The sequence below is a fragment of the Geospiza fortis genome, unplaced genomic scaffold (assembly GCF_000277835.1).
Source record: "Geospiza fortis unplaced genomic scaffold, GeoFor_1.0 scaffold54, whole genome shotgun sequence".
NCBI classification, from domain to species: Eukaryota; Metazoa; Chordata; class Aves; order Passeriformes; family Thraupidae; genus Geospiza; species Geospiza fortis.
The window spans coordinates 17,185,514-17,198,640 of record NW_005054301.1 but is presented as its reverse complement, the minus strand read 5'-3'; the positions used below and the strand labels follow the sequence as shown (position 1 = coordinate 17,198,640).

General features: G+C 47.8%; 1 protein-coding gene across 3 annotated transcripts in view; it reads left to right on the top strand.

Moving 5' to 3' along the window:
• Window positions 1–13,127, top strand: part of SLC8A3 (solute carrier family 8 member A3) — a 114,561-nt gene that overhangs the window by 82,706 nt on the left and 18,728 nt on the right. For 2 of the 3 annotated variants that reach the window (XM_005417541.2, XM_005417542.2), the window contains exon 3: window positions 8,442–8,545. In XM_005417541.2, the coding sequence (XP_005417598.1) occupies window positions 8,442–8,545 (104 nt within the window). Of the gene's footprint in view, window positions 1–7,091; window positions 7,199–8,441; window positions 8,546–13,127 lie in introns of all 3 variants that reach the window. The other variant, XM_005417540.2, reaches the window with a different exon arrangement.

The following is a 13,127-nucleotide window of genomic DNA, read 5'->3' as shown; positions in this document are numbered from 1 at the left end:
CAAAACATCTTTGTAATGTGGCTATTAGAAAGCAGTTGGGCAACACCTGCTACTCAGGAATGGCTTGGTGGAAATGCCTCTGCCCAGAGGCAGGATGATAGTTGTTTGCAGATATATTTTCTGAGGTCTTTTAGTTCCCTCATGCAGTAAATAGACTTTAGCAAGGAAGAGGAGGTGCCCTACAGAAGCGCACAGTTCCTTCAAATGGGAACCATGTCAGATGAAGCCAGAATAAGTTGATACTCATATGAATAAATGATACTTCCACCACCACTTCAAGCTCTCTCTGCTCTCTTCCCTCACCTTCTTTCTGGTTGCGTCACTGTAGTACCTTCCACATTGGGAGTTCAAAGCAAGTAGGGACTGTCCCCTATCAAGTCCCTGTGAAAAATAAGGACCATCCATATCTGCATGGATATAGAAACTAAAGTATGGAGTATCAAATGACTTACTTGTAAGGCTTCAGGCTTGACAGGAGAAATATGTAGGTCATATAGTGATTAGCACTGCAAAGAACCTTATTTTAATGATAAGATGATAGTTTCTTATAATAATTTATCAGGTGATTTTGATTAAAAGATAATTAGTAACTAATTATCCCATAAAACAACTTGACAAGAGAAAACACAGAAGAGAAAAATCTCATTTTCTGGGGGTGGCTTCTGACTATGTTACTTTATAGCCGACTGGCCGGCAGTGAAGCTGTTGGGGCTTTCCCCCATGTGCTTGCTACACAAAGTAGGATAACTCTTGCACAGCTGCTCTTCCAAGGTCCTCATGAACAATGCAGCCAGTTCTTGGAAACTGGCCTGCCATGGCTTGTCTCCAGCTTCTGCACCAGCACCAGTTCGTCTGTAACTCAAACATCAGCAACGTGCACATCAGCGCTCGAAACTGTGTTCTGACAGTTCATCTGTCCTGTTGGCACCTGTTTAGTTAATTGGTACCAACATCTAATCTGACCTTAGAGGCATCTTCATTTCTTACCTTTCTGCTAGAACAAATGGTGACCATTGCCAGTGGCTGCAGCTGAATGCTTGACAACTTGTCCCCCCACTCCGTAATCTCCATGGTAATCAAAAAATCATCTTTCATAAACATGATCATGTTAAGACAAAAAAAAAAAAAAAAAAAAAGTGCAACCTGCCTGTCTTGGTCATAATCTGGATTGGTTCTTAAATTAGCATGATTTTCTCTTGAAATTAAGATCGCTCAGCATCTCCTTGGTGAGTTTAGTGAATCTGCTTTTGTATATAATGATTCTGCCCTTCAAACACTTTTTTCTTTTTCTGTGCCATGTGACAGCATAATTCTTTGCTTCAAAATTGCTCAGTTTGTTACTCTGGGTTATTGATGCACAACTTCATATGACCATGGGCATCAAATCAGGCTTCTTTTGCTGGCCTCTTCACCTTTCCTGTGAGCACTATCACATTGTTGTGTTTAATATCCACCTCCCAATGAATTGGGCAAAGACAGATTCCCACTATTTATAACCTTATTTAATCCCTTCTGGTTTGCCTCAAGCACACAGCATTGCCAGCCAGTCAAAGCAGGTGATTTTCCTGCTCTGCTCCTTGCTGGGTGGCATCACCTCGAGTCTTGTGTGCAGTTCTGGGCACCACAATATGAAAAAGGCATTGAGGAATTACAGTGTCTGAAGAAGGGCCATGAGGATGGTGAAGGGTCTGGAGGGGAAGCCACGTGAGGTGTGGCTGAGATCAGTTGGTCTGTTCAGCCTGGAGGAGGTTGAGGGGAGGCCTCATTGTGGTTTTTAGCATCCTCATGAGGAGAAGTGTACTGATCTCTTCACTCTTGTGCCCAGTGGCAGGACTTGAGGAAAACACATGAAGTTGAGTCAGGGAACGTTTAGGTTGGATATCAGGAAAAAGTTTTTCACTCAGAGGGTGATTGAGCACTGGAAAGGCTCCCCAGGGAAGTGGTCACAGCACCAACCCTGACAGAGTTCAAGCATTTGGACAATGCTCTCAGCACATGGTGTGATTGTTGGGTTATCCTGCCCAGGGCCAGGAATTGGACTCAATGAGCTTGATGGGTCCCTTCCAACTCAGCATATTTTATGATACTGTGACTGCTCTATGAGCTCTTCTGGCATAGTAGCTGGGCCCTATCTGCAGCTTCACAGTGAAGTCCCAAACCAGCTCAGAGCTCTGGAGAAGAGTCAGACTGGTACCACAGGCTTTGAACTTAATGCTGCAGGAACCTGCACCCACAGCAAATTAGATGAAGGTTTGGGTTTATCAGGATATATGTCAAGAACAGAATGGCTTGACCCAAAGTGTTTGTACTAATGATTCACATTAATGAGTTACTGAACATCTCCTGGTACATTTCACTGCCCCAGGGATGTTTACCTTGCTGTCCTGGCTGCTTTTCATCCTGGCTAATAGTGTCCCATCAGGGACTCTAAAATGTGCCCTTGCACAGCTCTGCCTGTTTCAGTGGTATACACTATGTGACATCTCCTGACTTGCATTCTTTTTAGAGTTGCTTCACATTCCAAAATCACACAGACCCACACAGACACATCCTCTTAACCGTCTCAGCAATAATTCCTGCAAATGAGAGTGTCCACACAAAGAGATACTCAGTATTTTCTAGCACATTAATCAAATAACCATTCAGTTGTTGCCTTATGTGTTGGAAGTGGACGTGTTGTCAAATAAAATAATTTTATAGATTATCCTCTGTACTTCCCAGATGGGGAATTTAGCAACATCATGTGCACAAAGTCCTTTAGGAGAAGATCGATGTCTATTCATTTAATCTTCTATTGCTTACTCAGGGAAATCTCATTCTTAATGTTGCTCCCCAGAGGAGCTTTTCCATCCCTGACATTTAAAACCAGTGGTTGTTTCTAAGTGTATGTTGAAAGCAGAACTTCATCTGAAGGCTGTTGGATAGCTGCTTGCAATGACCTCAGAGAAAAAGAAGCAAGTGAGCAGCTATCCTCACTTCTATGTGACCAGGTGTTCCCTGGGAGTGCTGGCTTTTGGCTTGCCCTGCTGTGTCACAGGCCAAATTGAAAGCATTGCTCAGTCTGCTGAAAGCTGCACCAAGCCCTGAATGAAAGAGCCCTTCTCATCACTGTAGTCATGCAGGTGTTGAGATTGGACTGCACTGTGGCTTGGAGCTGGCAGTGGGGCTTTGTGTTTTGCAGAGTGGCTCCTTGCTGCCAGGAGAGGCTTTTGGATGGTCTCTGTTGTTCTCTGCTTTTGAACTGTCTGAGATGTGTCTTGGCCCCAGTCAAACTGTCTGAGAGAATGGGGAAGGCTGGAAAGTGTCTTCCTTTCCCCATGTGAAGCGGCCAGAGGCTGGGGAATGAAAGCTGCTCAGCTCAGCAAGGTTCCTTGCTTCCCATGGTGGCGAGCATGCCCATCAGGGCTGCTGCATGTCCAGCCCCTCTCGTGCCCACCTCTGCCTCCATTAATTTCAAGAAGCTGTCATGATGTTCTTGCAGCAAAATGTTCCCAAGCCTCCCGCTCCCACATGCTCTCTGCCTCTCGGTGTCCTTCTGTCACATCTCTCACATTAACGTGATGTCCTCCCAGCGTTACACTCCAGCCCTTCTCTCCATCCATCTCCTCCATTCTTCCTGCCTTCCGAGGATGCAGCTCTCAGTGTGGCTGTAGGTGAGAGATGAGATTGTGTGGGAGCAATCTGTGTTTTGGCCTCCAGACAGTTTATGACAGCTCGGGACGCAGCTGTATTTATGGTTGCTTTCATAGGCCTGGAGACGAGCGAAATGCTCACAGAGGTAGGGAAGCTGCACAGCAGGGGAAAGGGCAGCCCTCACCAGCCACAGTGGACTGGGAGGGGTGGCCAGAGGGGCCACCACACCCCCCCCTCTGTCAGCACTGACCTTTCTGTGGTGACAGTCACGGGAGCAGCCAGCCAAGAGAAGGGCACTTCCCCTCAAGGGAGCAAACCCAGCACTGTGGCCCCATCCGTGCAGGCTGCAGAGCGGCCTGGGAGCAGGGATGCTGCTCTTCCCTCTGCCACACAATCCCAGGGAAAGGTTAACTGCTCCCCAGTATGTGACACTGGGTCTGTGAGCCCTGGCCCACCTCCCCATGTCACTGCACAGTCCTTGCCAAGTTCTGCCCTGCTCCTTTCCCCTTGCACAGGGAGGTCTGGCAACACCCTGATTCTGGAGCAAGAGCTGGCAGTGGCTACAGTTTGGCTCCCATCACCCCCATCCCACCACACCTGGCCCCAGGCATCACCTCTGGGCTCCTGCTGTGTCCCCAAGGCTTTCATGGGGTGGAGGACCTGCTGGGCACTCACCACCTCTCAGGAAAGCTGGAGAGGTCGGGCACCACCTCCACTGGGATTCAGCCAGATGGGGAGAGGGAGTGCAAGGCTCAGCCTGTGTTCATGCAGGGCACCTGTGGCTTTGGCCTGTTGCTTTGATCTGTCCTTTACCTGTTGTTTCAGAGCTGGGTAGAAGGTTCTTTTCTCCTTAATAGCTTGCAGCAAAGGAGGAAACCAGGAAGTTACTGGATTGGTAACCAAATTCAGACTCTCTTTTTGGAAAAGCCACCTGATGCTTGAGTGTGTGGTAGTGGTCCAGTTTGCAGCAAAGCTGAGTTGGTTTTGGAGCCCAGAAGGTTTGTGTTCCTGACTTGAGGGGACCTGCTTTTGCAAAGCCAGCACTTTGCCATGCTAGCCTCTAGGGATCCCCAGCAACCCTTCTTTCTCTTTCTTTATAAGTTTTTTTTTTTACATTAAAACAAAGACTATTCTAAGGAAGTGTCAGCACTGTGGAACTACTTGGTAGGGCATAAAGGGAAAGGGAAAGGGAAAGGGAAAGGGAAAGGGAAAGGGAAAGGGAAGGAAAGGAAAGGAAAGGAAAGGAAAGGAAAGGAAAGGAAAGGAAATGGTTTGCATGAAGAATATCAACTGTGCAAAGCCTTAGAATAGCTTTGTCACAATACATAAGCTGACCCCAGGAAACAGGGTCTGTGGTGTTTTTTTCCAAATTTTTGCAGACAAGCAATACTGATTATTTCAAAGCTCCTAGAATGGAAAAACCATAAGCAATGGTACTTGTGAAAGGGATTATTAAAAGCAACCCACGTCCAGGAAGCACTGGCTGCTTTGGAAAATCCCACCTTCTGTTTTGTAGTAATGTGCAAGGAAAAGATCAGAGCTATGAATCAGCTGTAGGTTTAACTCAGCAAATTGAACAAGCTTTGCAAAGTATCAGGGGCCCAGATAAAATCTGGTTCAAAAGCCAAATTCAACATCTTCAACAAAAATGAAACAAAAAATCATCATGATGAAGTCTTAGCAGAGCAGCAACGTTCACACCAGGGAAATACCTTTTAAAAATCTTTCAGGCTGGATTATCAGAGATTGAAGGAGCCTAGAGAAGGGAAAGGAGGCTTGCTGGCATTGGTGCAGGGTATGGGTAGAGCAAGCATTGGCAAAAATAAAGCTGATTTAGCTCAGAAAGAAGAATTGGAGGTGATTTTTCCTGCATATTCCTGCACTGATGGATAGGGAGACATTGTCCAAACTCGGCTCCTACCCCTGTGCCATCATTTCAAAGGGAAGGGTTGGGACCAAGATCAAGACCAGAGGCAGCACAGGGAACAGGATTTCCACAGCTGGAGTGCAGGAGGAATTGACTTGAGGGTCAAATTGTAGGATGACCAAATAATTTTGTGGTCATTATTGATATCAGTAGGAATGCAAGCTGCAGCGATGATTCTCCTATTCTGTGCTGAAGTGGTGATTTTCCAGAGGCTGATGGCTGTGGCAGCGTCCCCAGGGTGGGGATCACAACACCCCCAGGGTGCAGGGCTGGACTGCTTGTTCTCTGAGGCACTGTGAGATCAAAGATACAAGATTTAATTGCAAAGGCTACAGGCTGAGGCACATAGAGATGTGAATTTGGTCACATCTTTCCAGATTGCCAGTGGTTGTGATTGCCAGTCCTGCTTTTTTCTTCCTTCCCATTGCCAGTCAAGACTGATTGTGCATGACATGCACCTGGGCCTGATCTGACTGCTAAGGTTGGGCAGGAAGAAGAGGAGCTTGTGTCAGGGCCATGTGTGGGGCCAAAGCAGGGGATCAGGGGAAGCAGGGGATCTTTCACTGGCAGGAGGGGCAATTGTTTTGAGGTAAGGAAAACACTTCTTATGTGGAACTGACTTCTGGTTTAAAAAATGCAGTTCTAGCTTGGGGGTAGGGTTCAACTAGCAGTCCAGGAGCCCCAAGATGTCAAGTGGATACCCATTCAGAGGAGTTACATGTGCAAACAGTGTTGTATTTAAGAGGGGGTTATGCCAGCTTGGGACGAAAGCACCAATGTCTTCAGTCACAAGTGAGGGATGTGACTGCATGAACCTTTGTAGCCACTGGCAGAATGAGGGGAGTGCAGGGGTCATTTTGAGCTTGCAACAGTCAGTGCAGCCTGTTTGCAAGGAGGCAGTGGGTTGGCAGTCTTTGACTTGTTTCTCTTGTTCTCTTTGGGTATGAAAGTTGTGGGACAGTACTCTGCATAAGGCATGTATTTGCTGTGAAGGAAACCATGACAGAGTGAGCTCTTCTTTTTCTACAAAATGGTACAAGAACTTGTAAGAAATTTGCTGAAGGAGAAACACAGGACCTACTGCCCAGCTGCTCAGCAGCTCCAGCAGAGCACTTCTCAGAGCAGGCCAATGAAGCTGAGGCAGCAGCAGGGCGCCAGCAGGGTGTGTGTGCTTGTGTGGCTGCTGGTGTGTGTGTGTGTGTGTGCACAGGGGTAACAGGGTGAGGGAAGCCTGCTTCTCTGCTGGCCATCAGACCTCACTGCCCACAGGCTGAGCCCTGAGCCAGTTTGTTTTTGTCTAGCTTCACTTTCTAGTTTAGCCTGCCATTCTGCCTTTGGGTTAAACAGAAAATCGGACAGTGTTGCTTGCAGAAGGGGGCCTTTAGCCTTTCTCAAAGGGCCATGTTGAGTATGTTCAGTGGGTGAGAAAACTTTGACTCTCTAATGTACCCATTTAACTCTGTCCTTCCTTGACTTTTGCTTCTCTGTTCCCCTCTCCCCTTTATGACCCTTATTATTTTTCCATCCACAGCAAAACAGTTCACATCAAGGTAATTGATGATGAGGAGTATGAAAAAACCAAGAATTTCTTCATTGAGCTGATGAGCCCCCGCATGGTGGATATGAGTTTACAGAAAGGTGTAGTACTGGCCCTGCAGACTAACATTAACGTTCTTTCCTCCTCTCTTCCATCTCCTTCCTCCTCTTCTCTTCCTCTGATGTCTCTCTGTCTCTGACTGCTCTGCCCTGCACGCACACCGTGTCACATGGTACCCATGGGGTGGCATGGGGAGTGGTGCTGGGGCTGCTGAGAGGCAAAGTGGCAAGGGGAGGAGAGAGAGAAGGATGGAGAGCAGTCCTGCTTGTCCATATTTCTGCGGGGACTTGAGAGGAGCCTTCTGCCACCCCCACTGGAGGACCTAAGAAAATTTTGTAGTGTCAGTGGGAAGACGCTGGCTAGAAACACATCCAGCATCTCAGGAGGTCATCCCCCAGCTCTGGTCCTGTGGGTTGTTCCACTCAGACCCGTGTTAGAAAAACACAGGAATTAAGGCCTGGCAGAGAAGCAGCTCTGTGACTTCTGAGAATCAGTGGGCAAAGGCTGTGCAACCCCATGTCTGGTTGTCACAGAGGAGCTTGGAGCAGGACCTGAGGGCAAGGAAGAGCCAGGGCCCACTTTGGTTTGCCTGGGTCTCACAGCAGCTGTGTGCATTGCAGGGGTAGTCGAGGGGACCAGATAAGGCCAAGGCCATTTCTTTTTGAGCCTTGGAGGCGTTATCCCATTGTGTCCCCTGTAAGCAAAGCTGTCCATCCCCTGGGAAGACTGCATCCTCATTTGAGGAACAGGACAGGAGGATGGATAGATACTATCAAGAAGAGAAAGTAATAAGATGTGCCATTTTAAAAATGGGAGTTAGAACCATCAGCCTCCTTAGCAGCTGGTGGAGCTGTAGCCACTGGCAGAGGCCTACCTCACTGCACTGGGGAATGTGTCTCTCTCTTCTCCTCAGGTTCCCGGCCCAGAGTCTTTGCAGATTTATTATTAATCATGAGGGTATTATTACTGTATTTATTATTAATGGTAAGAATAAATTGGTCTTCCAGCTAAAATGCAGTGGGTAGCTCAGGGTGGTGGTCCCTGATGCTTTTCAGGCAACTGATACCCTTTCCATTACCATCTGACACTGAAAAAAAATGCGCTGCAGAAGTCACCTTCCACTAACCATCAGCAAGGTCCTCCTCCCACTTTTCCCTGCCTCCTCACTCCCTTGCCAGCCCCCCTGCCCCTAACAGCCTGCTCCGCCGCTGCCGCTGCTGCTGCTGCCTCACCTCCAGCCAGCTGACCCGCTGTACACGGTTGTCTCTCTTGTTGTCCCTACAGGAAGACCATAAGTGTTAAGATAGTAGATGAGGAGGAATACGAAAGGCAGGAGAATTTCTTCATTGCCCTTGGTGAACCGCAATGGATGGAACGAGGAATATCAGGTGTGAGATCCTTTATGAAAAAAATGCAAAAAAGAAAAAAATCAGAATCAAGTATCCAAACCCCAAATCCAGAAAATATAACCTTCTTTCTCCTCCTTACCCTTCCTCCTTTTCTCCTCCTTCTGTAGAGGGATCGACTTTTACTCTTTGCCCTCCTGTATTCTGCTCTTACTCTGTTTTGGTGTCATCTCTGTGCCTTTAAGAGCCTAGCTTACTTCTGATCCTCCTTTTGTGCAATGCTTGAGTCTCGGAGGCTGTGTTATTTTGATTGGGTTTCCTTGTCTTGATCTGTTTTTTGTTCTGAGCACACCTTTGCTGTTCTCCCTGCTCCTGCTTCTTTGCCAGGACCTTGGGGAATGCAAAAGGCAAGAGAAGGGTGTAATGCATGGCTGCCCCCTTCAACTCCTCCTGTACTCCCCCATCCTTCCCTCTGTTGTTGCCTCCAGTGGCACTGCTTTGGTGCTCTTGGGTCCCTATGAAGTGTGATGAAAAGTCCATAGGAGAAGAGAGAAGGTGTGAAGTAACTTGGCTTACTTTTTTTTGAAATGGTTCTTCATGTCTTTCATTTGAAAACCCCTTTAAATGTGTCACAAACAATCACGGTCTGTGAGGGTGAAGGGTGTGAAGCTCTACTGAGGTCCTGCTTCATCTGAAGTGAGACCCAGGATCTCCCAGCAGACCAGGATTCATTGCTGGAATAAACCCAGACTTACGGTTGTGTCTTGCCTACATCTACCTTTGTTCTTGTCCTATATGTGTTTGACCCCTTTCTCACTGAGTCTTGCCACTGGCTTCACTAGTTTTGGGGTGGCCTAGGAAGGCCAATATTTAAACAGAGGCACTTTACAAAAAGGAATTCAAATCCTTCTGGGTGCCTGTTACAGAGTAGAGCCAGATGTGTGTGCCCACAGGCTTATTTCTGCTCTCAGGTGCTGCTGTTGGTGGTGGGACACCTGGCTGCTGCCCACGCACTGCACAGCACAGCTCTCCCTTGCTGAAATGTCTTCTGTTTCTTACCTCACCAGCACAGCAGCTGCCCTCTGACCAGTCCAAGCTCCCATAGACTGCTCCATAGGATGTTCAGGATAGACACAGGTTACATTAGCATTTCAGTATCATATAGCATCCGCGGACTTGTAAAATGTAAACCTGTATTTTAATATTGTTAGACTGCCTCCTACAGCCCACAGGCAATGAGGGATATCAGGTTCCACTTTGTCAAGCACAAGCCCTCAGTTTTCACTGAAGTCCAACTGCCCTTGAGCAGAAGCAGTGATCAACCTTGCCATATCCCGTGGGAGTATGTCCCAGCAATCAGTTGCCCGCCAGGGTAAAGATGTGAGCATGGCTTCAAGGTAGATGTTGTCTGGCCTCAGCTTGTAACCACTAGTTATTTTACTACTTTTTTCCATCATATAAAAGAACTACATAATGCCACAGCTTCCATGTAGCTGTCTGTTCTCTACACCCACAGTATGCTCAGATTTCTTCTTGAGCATTGTGAAGGCCAAATCCTGGATCAAAGTCTTCAGTCCTAGAAACACACTGGGGTCTCCTCTCCACATGTGTGGAGATGTCTTCCTATCCATGGGTCTCCCACCTCTGTCTCAGCAGGTCCAGGAGGAAAATCACAGGCCCCTGGCTTTCTCCTGCTTGGTAGCTTGGAGCAACACAATGGATTTTTTTCTCAGCTGTCTGTTCTCTGTGAATCCTGCAGCCTTTTCTAAACAATGAGCAGAATCAGAATATAGAGTCATAAATGGGCTGTTTTTATGAAGTCCCATATTTCTTTTTCCTACACAGGTCACATTGCACCTGGTTGAATACGATCAAGTGTTTGGAAAAAACCCAAGTGGCCCCAGAAGTGGACCAGTTGTAAAACGTCTTCATTATTACTAGGACTACAGGGCCAGTTTGCTGTATCATATATCTCTTATTTACATCTATATTAGCTCTAGTCAGTGTGATTGTATGATTTGCAAGAGGCAGAGAAGAGGTCAGAGCTGGCCTAAATTGATCTGCAGCACAGAGCCTGCAGGCCAGGAGGTGAGGGCACACCCTTGGACAGACCCTCTTTTGCCTGGAGGAAGTAAAGGACTATGCCAGGGAGGAGACGCAGGGCCCTAGTTGGCCTCATTAGAGAAAAGTCAGAGAATGAGAGCACCATGATTTTAAAATCTGAGAGGCAGGAGATTAAACTGCATTTGTAAATGTTGCTGGCACAGGGTGGCACAGTTGCTACACTAAATCCAGGGCATCTGGAAAGATCCCCAGCTCTGTACTGGGGATCTTTGTACTCTGTGCACTTTGCGGCACCTCCGATGAGCCTGCCTTGTGCCTGGCATGAAGAATAAGGAGCTACGAGAGGCTTTCCCATAGAGGGCTTTGTGTGCGATCCAGAGCAGATGCTGTGGCCAGCAGCTTCACAGAATTCATGCATGACCAGCTGGCTCCCGGCGGAGAGGAGGCAGCCTGGGCCACGCTCAGGCTCACACGTGCTGGAGCATCGTGCAGCGTTGGGAGGGGATGCTCGCGCTGGCTCCAGCACACGTGTTCCTGCCAGCATCGTGTGGGTGCTGCCATTGCCCCGTGCCCACAGACGGGGAAAATCCCACAGCACAGTCACCTAGCGGGGGCTTTGCTGGATTTTGGTGTGGTGATGGATGTACCCCCATGTGACTCACACAGCAAGGGCAAAGCACAGCTGTTGCCTCTCCTTGGGGACCCAGGCCCGGTAGCTTTTGAGGTAGAGTCTCTCTGGGTTTTGGCTACTCATGCATTTGTTCCCAGTGCTGCAAAAGATGTGGTTTTCTTGACAATGTGTCCTTGTTTTGTTGTTATTCCTCACTTAGCTCTGTCAGACTGAGCCTGTGCCTCAGTGCTGTAGGAAGATTGATGCTCTCAGCTATTTGCAGCATCTTCAAAACCTCTCCTGGCTCCTCTGAAAGCGGGGTGGCGGGCACCTCAGATGAATGGCAGTCGTGTTTGGAAGTAATCTGCAATCCGGGTCACGCAGAGACAGCTAGTTGTGCCTGCACTACCACAGCTTTGTGCTGAGGGCCTGCAGCTGGCCCCCGGCTTCTCCATGCAGAGGGCAGCTCCAAGCTTACCTCAGGGATACAAACAAGGTGGCAGTGATGAAATCAGGGGTGAAATGTTCCCTGAAGTGATGGCAGAGCTGATGACAGGGAGAAGTAGTATGTGCTTTTCAAAGCAGCCTGGGGTAGAGTTTGAGTTGTTTATTTTGGGATGCAGAACTTGGTCCAGAGCCTGGTGCTATTCAGACCCAGTGTGCTGTCCCTGTGGGTACCCACACTGCTGCAGGCTGTGGTGGCAGTGGCTCCTGACAGACATGCAGTGGAGGACGATGGCAGGTGGGGGCAGGGCTTACTACCACACGGTTGATTTGCATTACTGTCTGTGCTGTCCTGTACTTCTGCCAATACAAAGCAGTCACCCCCAGTCAAGGGAACTTCTCCTTGGCCCTGATCAGAGCTGTGGGGCACAGGGGTCTCCAGGATGGTCTCTGTGAGGGCCAGAACTCAGCATGACATTCATCCTATTGCTCTTGCTCTCTGCATCTGCTAGCACCTTACTGGAGGAAAAATCATCTCTGCACAGAAGTGTTCCTGTGGTGGTGCAAACACAAATGCCTGTCTTCAGGTTGACCAGGGCTTGCAGAATGCAGAGCAGCCACTGATACAGCCTTTGAACTGGAACATTTTGCTTCATCTGCAGATGCTGCTCCTCACTGTTCATCCCCAGTTACATGAGTCATGCTGCTTTGAGCCTTGGGACACTCAGCTGTTAACCCTTGCTGTAAGGAGAGCTGACCACTTACTTCTGCTACATAAATGCTACATCTACTTTGTCTCACAGGACATCTGTTCTTTTTCACCAATCACTTTCTGCAGCTGGAGTTTTTCAAAGTCTTTCTGATCATCCAAACAAATCACATCAAGTAGTTTTACTATAACAGCTCTTTTTGTTGATGTGCTCCAATAATTCAAAGAGATGAGAACAGATCTGAGATTGGTGTCTTGCCAGCCTGGCCTGTGATGACGACCAGTGCTGACTCAGTAGTGGCATATCAGATGCACAGAGCACCGGCAAAGATGGTGCTTGCTGCAAGCTTGTTGTATCTAAGTGAATGAGTAAAAAGAAATCAAAGAGAGAGACTCATATTCTTTGCTTGGCCAGGATGGTAAATGTTGCTTTTCTCTATCCTCCTGGCCATTTTCCAGGTTTCCTGACTTTTTTTTGTCCTTTCCATGTCTAAAGAAATTAATCTTCAAATCCTTCTTGTCTCACCTTTCCTCCATATGCAAAGTCATGTAACCTGAATCCCTGTTTGCTGAGTGCTGCAGGGTTTTGAAACTTTCCTGCACCATATTTCTGGGCATTCTTTTGTCAGCACCTTTTTAAAGGGTTCCTGCAGGGAAATGAGTGTCTGCCTTTATGAAGAGATGGTGTCTGTTGGTTTGACTCTTGCTCTCATAGCATCTCGACTATCATGTCAGCTCACAACTCAGAATGCAGATTTTGCTGCTGTCCCAGCAAGATTTTGGAGTAATACTTTCTT